The sequence below is a fragment of the Leucopleurus acutus genome (genome assembly GCF_964270905.1).
Source record: "Leucopleurus acutus genome assembly, chromosome: 3".
Classification (NCBI taxonomy): domain Eukaryota; kingdom Metazoa; phylum Chordata; class Mammalia; order Artiodactyla; family Delphinidae; genus Leucopleurus; species Leucopleurus acutus.
Genome location: NC_139145.1, coordinates 13,137,082 through 13,149,883, shown reverse-complemented (window position 1 = coordinate 13,149,883; position 12,802 = coordinate 13,137,082). Strand labels below are relative to the sequence as shown.

General features: G+C 55.3%; 1 protein-coding gene across 1 annotated transcript in view; it reads right to left on the bottom strand.

Annotated features, from left to right (window-relative positions):
- CHERP (calcium homeostasis endoplasmic reticulum protein) overlaps positions 1-12,802 on the bottom strand; it is a gene marked incomplete at its 3' end in the record, with an annotated part of 20,196 nt that extends 7,394 nt beyond the window's left edge. Inside the window, exons 1-9 of the mRNA XM_082836725.1 lie at positions 12,755-12,802; positions 12,272-12,445; positions 8,104-8,288; positions 6,857-6,994; positions 6,445-6,596; positions 4,770-4,881; positions 4,571-4,660; positions 3,038-3,290; positions 121-296 (exon numbers count right to left, since the gene is read on the bottom strand). Of these exons, the coding sequence (XP_082692851.1) occupies positions 121-296; positions 3,038-3,290; positions 4,571-4,660; positions 4,770-4,881; positions 6,445-6,596; positions 6,857-6,994; positions 8,104-8,288; positions 12,272-12,445; positions 12,755-12,779 (1,305 nt within the window). The 5' untranslated portion in view covers positions 12,780-12,802. The remainder of the gene's footprint in view (positions 1-120; positions 297-3,037; positions 3,291-4,570; positions 4,661-4,769; positions 4,882-6,444; positions 6,597-6,856; positions 6,995-8,103; positions 8,289-12,271; positions 12,446-12,754) is intronic.

Sequence of the window (12,802 nt, the reverse complement as noted above, 5' to 3'; positions counted from 1 at the left end):
TCGTTGCCCAGGGAGCCCTAAAAGCCCATCAACCCGCATAGCAGCCATCACCCACCTGCCTGCCGTCCAGTTGAACCCAAGTGTGCCCCACCTGACCCTGCAACAAGTTCTAAGAGATACCTGCTGTTGGCCCCAAGGAGCAACGGGGTGAGGCTGGTCAAACCACGGGGGCTTGTTAGGTGGGATCTGGTCATGGGGCCCAGGGCCCCGGGGGCCGGTGGCAGCAGGGTCCTGGACCCCTCCTGAGGCGTCGTACTCGGAAGAGCCGGGTATCTGGATAGGAGGCTTGTTGTCATCTAGAACCAGGCAAAAAAGCACTCAGAGAAGGTGGCAGCAGGAGGCCCCAACCGAAATGATCTTCAGCAAGCACCCAGGGCCAACCCAGGCTGGGCTTACTGCCCACTAAACCCTTGCTTCTTGACCCCACTGAAAACTGCCATTGCCTCCGGGAAGGCAACACGAAGAGGCCTGACCTTGGCCAGGAAACACCCCTCACTCCTTTGAACGCTTTACAATAAGTATCCTACTTATTGATCGATAAGCCATATTGATTTTACTTTGCTCAAGAATTTTTATCAATTAAAATTTTTATTTGATTTTTGGCCGCGCTGGGTCTTTGTTGCTATGCGCAGGCTTTCTCTAGTTGCAGCGAGGGGGGGCTACTCTTTGTTGCGGTGCACGGGCTTCTCATTGTGGTGGCTTCTCTTGTTGCAGAGCACGGGCTCTAGGCGCACAGGCTTCAGTAGTTGTGGCACACGGGTTCAGCAGTTGTGGCACACGGGTTTAGTAGTTGTGGCTTGAAGGCTCTAGAGTGCAGGCTCAGTAGTTGTGGCGCACGGGCTTAGTTGCTACGCAGCACGTGGGATCTTCCCAGACCAGGGCTCGAACCTGTGTGCCCTGCATTGGCAGGTGGATTCTTAACCACTGCGCCACCAGGGAAGCCCCCATCATCTCTTTATTAAGTACCCTTTTTGCATCTAGTTGAAAGGTTTCTTCCCATCTGATGTTAGATTTTCTGGTATTAAACCATCCTTATATATTCCTGAGACATATCCTATTTGGTCATGACATATCTTTTAAATACTTTGCTAGATTTCACCTGCTAAGACTTCACTGGGTTGGCCAAGAAATGCCTTCAGTTTTTAAGTAAAAATAAAAGACACGTTTTTCATTTTCACCAAGAACTTTATTTTTTTTAAATTTATTTATTTATTTATTTTTGGTGGTGTTGGGTCTTCGTTTCTGTGCAAGGGCTTTCTGTAGGTGTGGCGAGCGGGGGCCAGTCTTCGTGCGGTGCGCGGGCCTCTCACTGTCGTGGCCTCTCCTCTTGCGGAGCACAGGCTCCAGAAACGCAGGCTCAGTAGTTGTGGCTCACGGGCCCAGCTGCTCCGCAGCATGTGGGATCCTCCCAAATCAGGGCTCGAACCCGTGTCCCCTGCATTGGCAGGCAGACTCTCGACCAATACGCCACCAGGGAAGCCCCAAGAACTTTACTGAACAATGTATTCACCCTTTTGTTCCACTACCTCCTGCCATTTTTCAGGCAACTTCATAATTCCATCTTCCCAAAACTTTTTATCTTTTTGAGCAAAGGACTGTTCCAGGTGCCTTTTACAGTGTTCCAGGGAATTGAAAATTTTTCCATTAAGAGAATTTTGTAAAGACCGAAATAAGTGGAAATCCGAAGGTGCAACGTCTGGTGAATACAGCGGATGAATCAGAACTTCCCAGCCAAGCTATTAACAGTTTTTGGCTAGTCATCAAAGAAGCATGCAATCTTGTGTTATCCTGATGGAAGATCATGCATTTTCTGTTGACTAACTCTGGACGCTTTTCGTCGAGTGCTGCTTTCATTTGGTCTAACTGGGAGCAGTACTTGTTGGAATTAATCGTTTGGTTTTCCGAAGAAGCTCATTAATAGAGGACTCCCTTCCAATCCCACCATATACACAATGTCACCTTCTTTGAATGAAGACCGGCCTTTGGTGTGGTTGGTGGTGGTTCATTTCACTTGCCCCACAATCTCTTCCTTTCCACACTATTGTACAGTATCTACTTTTCATCGCCCGTCACATGTTTTAAAAACAGAACGTTTCATTATGTTTAAGTAGAGAATTGCATGCGGAAATACGGTCAAGAAGGTTTTTTCACTTAACTTATGTAGAACCCAAACATCAAAGCGATTAACATAACCAAGTTAGTGCAAATGATTTTCAACGCTTGATTTGGATGTTCTGAGTATGCTGGCTATCTCCCGCGTGGTATAACGTTGATTGTTCTCAATTAATGTCTTAATCTGATCTTTATCAACTTCAACTCGTCTACCCGATGGTGGAACACCGTCCAGCGAGATATCTCCAGCACGAAATTTCACAAACCACCTTTGACACGTTTTGATCAGTCACAGCACCTTCTCTATACACTGCAGAAATCTTTTTTTGCATTTCGGTTGTGTTTTTACCTTTCTTGAAATGATAAACTGTAATATGTCGAAAATGTTGCTTTTTTTTTTTTTCTATCTTCAGTATTAAACGGGCTACACAAAAATTCACCAATTTTGATGTCTTTTTTAAAATGCACGCTGATATGACAGCTGTCACATACAATCTAACAAAATTGTTTTGAATGAAGTTAAAGACAACTAAGTGCTATCAGAGCCATCTTATGGAAAAAACCGAACGAACCTTTTGGCCAACCCAATATTTACTAATTCTTCATCTTTGCTCAGAAGTGACACTAGGTTACATTTTTCTTTCTTTCCCTGTCCATGTCCATCTGGTATCAGTTATCCTAGCCTCGAAAACTGACTTAGAGAGCTTTCCTCTCCATTCTCTGGGATGGTTTGTATAGGAGAACTGTCTCAGTTGTAAGGGCGTGGTTACACTTACCTGTGAAATTACCTGCCTGGTGCTTGTAAATAGATTAGAATCTGCTCCTCGGATTGGGCCTGAGACCACAGAACCAGACCCCTTCCTGGGGGAGGAGACTGCTTTCTGGAGGCTGCCTCCTGGGGGCAGGTGCTGAGGGAGCCACGTACCAGGCTGGGTGGTTGGCGGGATGGCCGGGGCAGGCGTGGGGGCGGGGGGCGGCGCAGGCGGCGGCGGCGTGGCCTTGACTTCAGCTTCCATTTGCGGCATCTGGATCTGCGGCTGCGGCTGCTGCTGCTGCTGCTGCTGCTGGGCCAGGCTGTTGACAAACTCCTCGTGCTGTGTCTTGAGGGTCTGGATCTGCTGCTGGAAGGCCAGCTGCACTGGCTGGACCACCGAGGAGTACTCATTGATGAGGGTTGCCTGATGGAGAGCAGGGCAGCCGGCACTCAGGACATGAGACTCAAAGTCCGAGACCCTATGGAGCAGCACGGGGACAAATGCCTGGGGAGCACCCAGAAGGTTGGGGTGATGCTACGGGCAGCAAGGCCCAGGGACCCAGGGCAAGCAGGCGATTGTCACGTAAAACAATCAACTTGAGCTTGACAACCACAGAGCATCTCAATCTAGCCGGACTTGGTGACTTTTGGTGCTGGGCAGTTTAGAATTCCCTAACAATGGGAATAAGCAAGGACAGCCGTGCCCTGGAGTGCCACGCAGACATTAAAATCCCACCACTGACCAACGTCCTAGGACATGCTCACAGGCGGTACTTCTTACTCACTGTATGGCTTTGAGCAAGTCACAACCTCCCCGGAGCCTCAACTTCCTCACCTGTAAAATTGGACAATAACGGGACCTACCTCCGAGGACTCGGGGAAAATGCAGTGAAAGGAACTTGGGTGACTCAGTAACCATGAGCTGCTACCGCCAACTCAATAGGAGAAAAGCAGTGAATATCACTGTGGTATGGTGGTATGACCCCATTTTTATTTATCAATTAAAAAAAGGGAGTAAAACTTAGAAAAAGTCTGAAATGTACTTTCCTCATTTGCCTTTCTGAGCATGAAAGATTCTCCCCTGTAGGGAGGGTGGCAGTCAGGAGCATCACAGAGGAAACGGTCAACATATAGCTTCTCACATTCAACCAGACCTGTGCAGGAAGACATCTTCCGGCCTGGGAAAAGGGGGTGTGAACTGTGCCTTTCACCCAAGCAGCTGTAGATGGGGTAGCAACGCCGGCACCACAGGAGAGGTGACCAAGGAGATCCGGCCCTCCTCTCCCTGCTCTGCGACCCCGACCTCTGAGCAGATGCCCCCTCAGAGAGAAGATGTGCACACGGGACACCGTGCACAACACGATGACTGTGGCAGCCTAGACTATGCCAGGGTTTCCTCATGCTCCAATCACACCTGGAGGACCAGAGCAAATGGGCCAAAGGCACCCCTGAGAGCAGAGCCTAAAGCAGGTAACCTGGTCACAAGCGCACCAGGAAAAGTCTGGTGGGCTCGCCTGGGAGGGCTCACTGGCTGCTGTGGACGGGGTGGGGGCCCCCGAAGCTGCTCCTCAGACTCTGCCTCCCACCCCTCACCACCACCCCAGGGGCACGCCGGGGAGTCCAGCTGGGAAAATGCCACCAGGACTCTGAGGTCACCACCCTACTGGTGGTGCCCAGCCCCCAACTTCAGGGAGCAGCACACACCTGGTACTGGCCGAGCCCCAGGGCCGGGCTCTGTAACTGCTGGATGATGGAGTCGTCAAAGTAGCCATTCTTCTCCCAGAGCTGCAGGAGCTGGACGTTGGGGAGGAGGGAAAGGCCATGTCAGGGGGAAAACGAGTGCCACCCCCCTAGCCCCTGCTCATCTCCCACCCCCCCGCTCCCCGCCGGCTGCCCCTTGTACCCGGGCAATCTTCTGCTGCTTGTCCTCCTCCACGGCCAAGAAGCTGGTACAGTAGATGGGCACCACGACCTTCTGCAGGGCGGCCAGCAGCTCCCGGGCCTGCTTGCGCTGGCTGTGAGGGAGAGACCTTCCGCGCGTCAGGGCCCTGGGGCGGGACCCGGCCACGCGCCCGTTACCATCGCGGCTCCAGCCACAGCACCCTCTGCCTTCTTGGGACACGGGCCCCCAACCCGGCTGGGACAAGGGCTGGGCTCCCCACAAGATGGATGGACGGCAGTGGGAGGAGGGAAAGAAAGCCTGGGGACTTTCAGAGCAAGGCCTCTCACCCTGGTCCCCTTATCAGTAAGATAACCCTTCTCTCCCAGGGTGGCATAAGGATGGACAGACGCAGGCCTGTGAGAGCCCCAGCTGCCCACAAAGGCTGAGCTGGGGTTGCTGTAGGTATAGGGCCTTGTACATGCAGCCTCACTCGGCACTGTCACCCCCTAGGCACGAGGAAACCTGGGCTGGGACCCCACCTTCCACGAGGCAGAGGGAGTGTGCGGGCTGCCAGATGCCTAGGAGCCTGAGGCCTGACAGGGTGAGGCGGCCTCTCGGGGGGCACGCCGCATAAATGAGTGTGGAGGGCCCGCAGCTGTACAATGAGGTGGCAGAGCCCGGGGAAGAAGGTGGGCAGCTAGAACCCCTCTCAGAGGCGAGCTCACCAGAGGGAGCTCAGAGCAGCAAGTGCCCGGAGCCGGGAAGCCAGGTTGGGGGAGGGAGGGCAGCCCAGGCAGGAGGACGGGGCGAGCCGCACTGGGCTTCCAGACAGTGAGGCTCAGGAAGCGGGTGGCTGGAGAAGTGCCAGAAACAGGGCTGTCTCTGCAGATCTGCCCTGAGTCAGCAGAGCGGCTGGCGGAGCAGGAGGCAGACAAGGTTCCGAACAGCTACTTATTTCCCAATGGCAGAGAAATAGGGGAAAGTGATGTAGGGAGCACGGAGTGACACCGGAACCGCCCACATGGCACATGAAGCGGGGAGGGGCAGGGCCCGGCTGCACGTGGGCAGAAGGGGCAAGACCTGGGTCTGAGTCTGCTGCCCTCACAGGAGCTGTCCCCCAGCCAGCCAAGTTCAAAGACAAATGTGGCAGCCAGTCTTCACAGCTACAGGCTAGCCTTACTAGCACCACGAGCTTTCCCCCGTCTCTGGACTAGGCATCTGGTTTCTCGACTTAACCTTTGTCAAAAGGCACCGAAGAGGCCACGTGGAAGTAAACACTGGCCTGGCCTTAGGAGGGCTGGGGGGTGGGGGTGGGGGGCAGAGGGTCAGCCAGGGGGACCCTATGGGAAGGTTCCTGAAGCAGAGCAGAGTCAGGTGACTGGGCTGTGCATAGGTCAGTGAAAGGGAGCTGGCAGCTGACAGAGACACTGAAAAACACCCAGAAACTGCCCTGAGAGCAAGGAGTGAGGGGACAGCGGCCCCAGGTGGGGCAAGGGGTCTGGGGTGGCGGCTGAGGTGGTGGGGGGTGCGGGTGGCTGTCCTCCCGATGGAGGGCTTGTGGCTCAGACCAACCCTCCCCCTGGGTCTTCGGAAGAGTGGTTCCCAGTCCCGGGACAGGCCAGTCTCCGGAGCGCAGAGCATCGGCCGGGAGAGGGAGAAGGAGCAGGAGGGAAGGCGGAGCTGGCAGGGCCCTCACCAGTGGTGCAGCACATCATTGATCAAGTAGATGAGGTGCAGCCGCAGCTCAAAGTGCGCCCCATCGGCCGTGATGCGGTTCCGGAGGTGGCCCGCCATCAGCTCGCAGTGAGGTGGGGACTTGGCGTTGCTGAACATCCAGTTCTTCCCAGCCTGCAACAGCCAGGGTGGTGGGTGAGTGAGGCTGGCCTTCTCCAGGCCAAAGTGTGTACAGACGCCCGGGAATGTCGGACGGCCTCTGCCCGCCTTCCACCTTTCTTGGTGGGGGAGCCCACGGAAGTGCTCATGCCGGAAGGGGATGCGGAGACGGGGTGCCCCTAGAGCAGCCCTGGCCCAGACTGGCTGCAGGAGCTCCCACCTAGTCAGGAGCACCAGGTTCTGGGAGCACGCCCCCAGCCCCACCCCGCCCTCACCGAGATGGCATCTTTGGTGCAGGTGTCGATGATGGGCTGCAACAGGTTGTCAAACTCGTTCATGTCCAGCTGGGTCTCCTCCAGGAGCTTCTGCATCTGCTGTTCCACCGCGTGGGCCACGGCTGCTGTCACCTGCTCCTAAAAGGCCAAGTGGGACCGAGACTGTGTGAGGAGGGACCTTGGCCCAGGCCCAGCCAGGCTGGCCCATCAGTGCCCTGCCCCCAACACTCACGCCCAAAGCCTGAGACACGCATCTGTAAGTCATGGCTGTAACAGGCAGAGCAGGCAGAGGATAAAGCCAGACAAGATACAGGGGGATACAATGTCTCCCCGGAGATGACAGACAGAAAGATTAAGACCCAGAGGAACAAGGAACCTCTGCACATCAATTCACCAAAAAAAGAAAGAAAAATGAGTGGCAGATGGGAACATGGTATGGCGAGGACAAATATAAACAGTCACCAGTCAAGTAAAAGCAGAACCACCTCACTAGCAACCAGGGAGCCCGAAATTAAAACATGACGCCAGACTTCTGCCCGTTAGGTTAGCAAACTGAGATATGGCTGAGACCTGGTGCTGCTGGGGGGACAGGCAGTCAGCCCAGGGCTGGCTGATGCCAGACTGCCCAGTCTGTGACGAGCTCCGTATAGAAACTGAGGGTAAGCATTCTGGAGCGTTTTGTTTTCAATAATACAACCGTAACTTACGTCTTGATCCAGTACTAAAATTGGGGCTGGCGTTTCAGATATCTTTTCATCCATCTTATGTTTCTGGCAACTTATCCTATTGTATTTGGCCAAAGTACCAGACTGTGATGGATTGGGACAAAAGGGTCCTTCCCCACAACAGCTTGGGGTGACCTAACTAGCAGGAGCTGGTGCCAGTGGCACCAGAGGCCACCTGGATTCTCTGTCACACAATTTCCAATGTGCAGTCTCACTTGTCACATCCACTCCAGCACAACGGGTGTGCGGGTATCAAAGCTCGTGCAGTGACCTCACTGGGATGAGAAGCAACCTCCGTGTCCAGCATCGGGGTCAAACTAAACACAACATGGGCGGTGGCAGCACTGGAGGGATAATGACTGTCAGGCGCCGAGCCCCGGACAACGGGACATCCCCGTCCTCAGCGCTGACACCGAATATTAGCGTCAATGTACAGATACAAAAACTGAGGCACAGAGGGTGAACCCTGGGTACCCACCTCAGGTCAAGAGGGGCGGGGGAGGGGGAGGGGCCGGCCCGTACCTGTCTGAGGGCCAGCAGGTGCTGCTCCTGCTGCTGCAGGTTCCACTGGCTCTGCTGGATGAGCTCGTCCATGGATGGGGTGCCCTGGGCTGGCGGGATGGGCGCCGCGGGGGCCAGCGGGGGCTGTGGCAGCGGTGGCAGGGCCGTGGCCGCTTCCAGCTCTGGGGCCTGCTGCTTGCAGATGACTGGCAGGAGAGGAGGAGAGGTGGCCCCTGTGAGGAGGTGGCTGGGGTCCAGGTATCCCCTTGGCCGCCTCTTGGGCAGCTCTGAGCCCCGGGGGCTCCCCTCCCTATACTTGCCACCCAGAAGAGGGACCCCTGCGACGTGCCGCCGCCATGCGTGCCCTGTATCATGGGGCCTAGCCCTGGACCCCTTCTGCCTTCCTGCTCGTCCTCTCCTCGGAGACCTTTGGGACTGTCATCTCACCACTCGCTAGCCAACACCGTCCAGCCTTGCCCACTGTCCTTCGGCCCAGAGGAAGCCTGAGCCCACCCCCTCCACCTCCTCCACACCTTGCCTGGGCCTGAAGCAACAGCCCCTCCCCGAGGGAGTCTCTCAACCCCCAGCAACCTCCGCAGCTATTTCTAACGCCTGCTGTCCCCCAGTCTACTCTCCCCGTTCAAGACAGCAAAGCCACTGGACCTCTGGATGGCGACCAGCAAACCCACGCACCTGCGGCCCTACGGCAGGAGCACGGCAGCACCCGACACATGCTGTGGCCCCCCTACACCCCACCCTTTGCCTTCCTTCCACTGACTCTACTCCTCTGCATTCAAGGGTCAATCCATATTGAGGCGACGTGGGATGCCCTATCCTGCTAGCAGGAGACTGCATTGGGCAGGTGCAGGCCCCAAACCTCGCCAGATGAGACGGGAGGGGAGGACTTGGGGGAAGGGTCCCTGGACAAGATGGCCTCCCCCTCTGCATTTGGGCCTCGGCTGGTCTGAGCGTGACCATGCTCTGCTGGAGCCCTTCTGAGTCCCACTCTAAGGGGGCCCAGCCTTTGGACAGAGCCATAAAAGGACGGTGGGGTGGAGGGTGTCATCCAGGGCCCACCATTGCTTAGGTCTGAGGCAGGCCTTCACCAAAGGCACCTTATGGGACCACCCCCACCCCCTGACTTGCGCTCTGGATCCTACCCTCCCAGAGACGCTGCTTCAGGAAATGTGTCCTCTCGCTCTCCTTCCTTCATTTTCTCTCTTTACTAACTCTGCCCCAGCAACATCTAAACACACCCAAGTCTTTGATCTTCAAAAGCTCCCTCTTCATCCATGCCCCGCTCTCGACAATTTTACAACCAAGATTCATCTTCAATTCTTCATCTCCCCTTTATCTCAACCCACGGAGGTCTGGCTCCGCCCACCCACCCCACCCCCAAAGCACTGCGGTCATCCCCACTCAGCCTGATGGCCCCATCTCAGCTCCTTGTCTCACGTGGCCGGTGTGGCCATCCCCTTGGCCCCTTCTTCCTCTATCCGACCCTCACATACTGAGATGCCCGGTCTGAGAATTAAGCCCCCTCCTCTGAGCAAGCCCCTAGGGGAACATGACATCTTCCTGTGGCTGCAGTTATAAAGTGCACTCTATGACCCCTAAATCTATCATCGCCATCCCGGATTCCTCAAGCTTTGGGTCTAATTACAGACCAAATAGCCACTGCTTTCCACAGGCACCTCAAACAGGCATGGGTTCCCTCTCACCCTGCGTTCCACCCCCTCCAAAGCTCCCCTTCTGACCCGTGGCTGGCACAGCTACGCCACGTACCCGAGCCAGAAGTGAGAAGGTTCATGCACCTTTCTCTCCCTTGCACTTCACACTAACAAGCTGCCCCTCACAGTCAAGTCACCCTCCTAGACCACATGCCAATCTATCTGTGTCCCGCCGTCACTGCCATGACTCTGCTGTCACCTGCATCAACCTGGGAACTGGTTTCCCTGCATCCAGTCCTGCCTCCCCTCTCCTTCTCTACTCTGCGGCTGTAGTGCCGCTGCTCAAAGTGTGGTTCAAGGGCCAGCCCCAGGTGACGCCAAGACTAGACAAGCACAGAAATGGCGAGGGAGTGTTTTGGCACTTTTACAGCAATTTGATGTTTCATGATGCATGTTTTTTTCCCCATTTTTTTCTTTTCTTGGTCGTGCCACGTGACTTTCGGGATCTTAGCTCCCCGAGCAGGGATCGAACCTGGGCCCTGGCAGTGAAAGCGCCAAGTCCTAACCACTGGACCGCCAGGGAACTCCCATCATCGTTCACATTTTTATCGCACTTTGCCAAACTGTACTTTTTGCAACAGATCAGAAAAAAAAAACAGTCCTTCACCAGACTCTGTGAGGCGCCAACCTCAAGCGGTCCCAGGACTCAGTCTTCTCAAACCACCAGGGTGAAGGGCTGGCTACAGAGTGGCTAGCCCTGCTCCAGAACACAGTTCTGAAACCCTTCTACAGCTTCCCCAAAGCTTCCAGAAAGCCTAAGTCCTTGGTAAGCCAGCCCGCCCTGCTGTGCACCCTCACTTCTGGCTGCTCCAAGAATCCCTCCTTCTCTGGGCTTCAGGCACCCTGAGCTTTTGCCCCCCTCCTCCCAGCCCCTCCTAAGGCTCGTGCCTCCATCCCAACACTCCTGGCTCCTCAGTTTCCGTGTGTCTAACTCTGACACGGACTTTAATGGCAACGGAGATATTCTTACCTGCAGAAAGCATTTCCTGAGTCCCGATCTTCCCCTGCTAGAAACACCCCAACTTCCCCCCATTATGGCACCAAGTCCCAAGCAGCCCCCGAATTCTGACTTTCAGGGTGGGAGTGCTCCCCTCGCAGGGGAAGCAGCTCTCACCTCATGGTCACTCGAACCCAAACACCATCCTCCCCTGCCCAGTTATGCCACCGGCATCAATATCCAACTGGCGCTTCAGTTCACAGATTCTACCCCTTAACCCCACCTGTCCCCAAGCCCACTGCCTTTACTCAACTCGCCGACTCAATTCAGACTTTACCACCAACTGCCATCCCAGCCTCCACTCACGCTCCCTCCAGCCTGTTCTCCACGCAGGCCACACAAACCCGACCCACCTCTCCCTTGTTTCAACCTCCCTTGTGGCTTCCCACTGCCTACAGCAGAGGTTTTAAAGTTGACGTGCTGGGGCTAAGGAACGGTTGCTCCAGAAACACATAAATGGGTACATTTTGCCTAGGCAACCTGAAATCTTCCCCACCCTCATCTCAAACCTTAAACAGGCACCAGAAGAACCCCTGGATTAAGGAAGAAAACCCAAACTTTCCCCTGGAAACTTTCCCACTCCAGATCAACCCCCTCCCCCATCTACACACATCTACACTCCAGCTATGCTAGGCCTCTTATGATTCCTCTCCTGGCTCTCAAAACACACTGTGCTTGTTCAAGCCACTGTACTTTGCTATGTCTTACAAACTATCGATCACCTACTACCTGCTACCTATTAGGCACAACACTGACCCAAACAAGGTCTGGTTGGCCTCAGGGAGCTTGTAGTCCAGGAAGCATTCACCTTTCAATGTCCACCTACTTGGCAATCTGAAACACAACGTTATCTAGAAGCTAGAGATTTGCTACTGAACAATACAGATGTGAACTCAGGGACTATCTATCTGTTATTCAAAGACCAGCTAGGATAACTGACCTCATCTTAAATTCTCTTAATTTCAAGCCGGAACCTTGAAGCCCAAACCAGTGAACATAAACAGCTGCAAAGAACTAAAGCCCACAGGACAATTAGTTTTGATCTGGACTGCAACCATCTGAAATGCACAAAAACCTTGCTGGACCGACAGAGAGCCCGCAAAGGGGGCTGGACGGTACCTGCCAGGAGGGTCCCACCCAGTCCGGCTTCTATCACTTCCTCCCTGGAAAACACTGAAGCAGTCACTCTACTCGCTGATCTCAGTCATCATGTTTGCAAAACAACAGAAATCCCTGATCCGGAGCCCAGAAGGAGAATCGATAACCTCGATCTCCATGACACTCGGGCCCTGCAGCCGCAGGGCTGTGGGAACAGCCGAAAGAATCGTGAAGGCCAAACTAACTCATTTTCACAGAGGAATAGCATGCGACCCAAAAGAAGGCGTTTTGTGGCAGAGCCCGAAACTGGAACCAGAGAAAGGATTCGTTCGAGGGGGCGCCCTGAGAGCTGAAGAGGACTCACGCTGCTGCTGCTCTAGAGCCAACTTGCACTTGTAGTAACTGTAGAACTCGCCTCCGAACAGAAACGAGAATTTCGGGTTATCCTTCTGCTTCTCCATAGTCATCTTTTCAAACTCGGGACCGTTCCGGGCCACGAACTGGGCCAGCTTGTCGATGACATTTCGGAGTTCCTGGTCTGGAAGACGGAGAAAAGGCCACGCGGAGCGTCAGCGAGGACCGCCCAAATCCGGGGGCCCTGGCTTCCCGGCCCGCATCCGCGGGGCCGGGGTCCCTAGGGGTGGGCCCAGGAGCAGCCGCCCTTGTACGGGTCCCGATAGCGGCCAGAAGCGCTCCGGGAATGCGGGGATCCGCGGGAGAGGCCGCAGGCGAACCCGGGAGGCCGAGCCCCGCCCCCCCCCAGGCCCGGGGACCCCGAAAGGCGGGGCGGGTCAACAAGGGATTCCGGGGAGAGAGAAACGGCCCCCGAGCCCGGGCTGGGCCTCACCATCGGGCGGCAGCGGCATCTCCATGGCTCCGGCCGCGGGGAACGTCC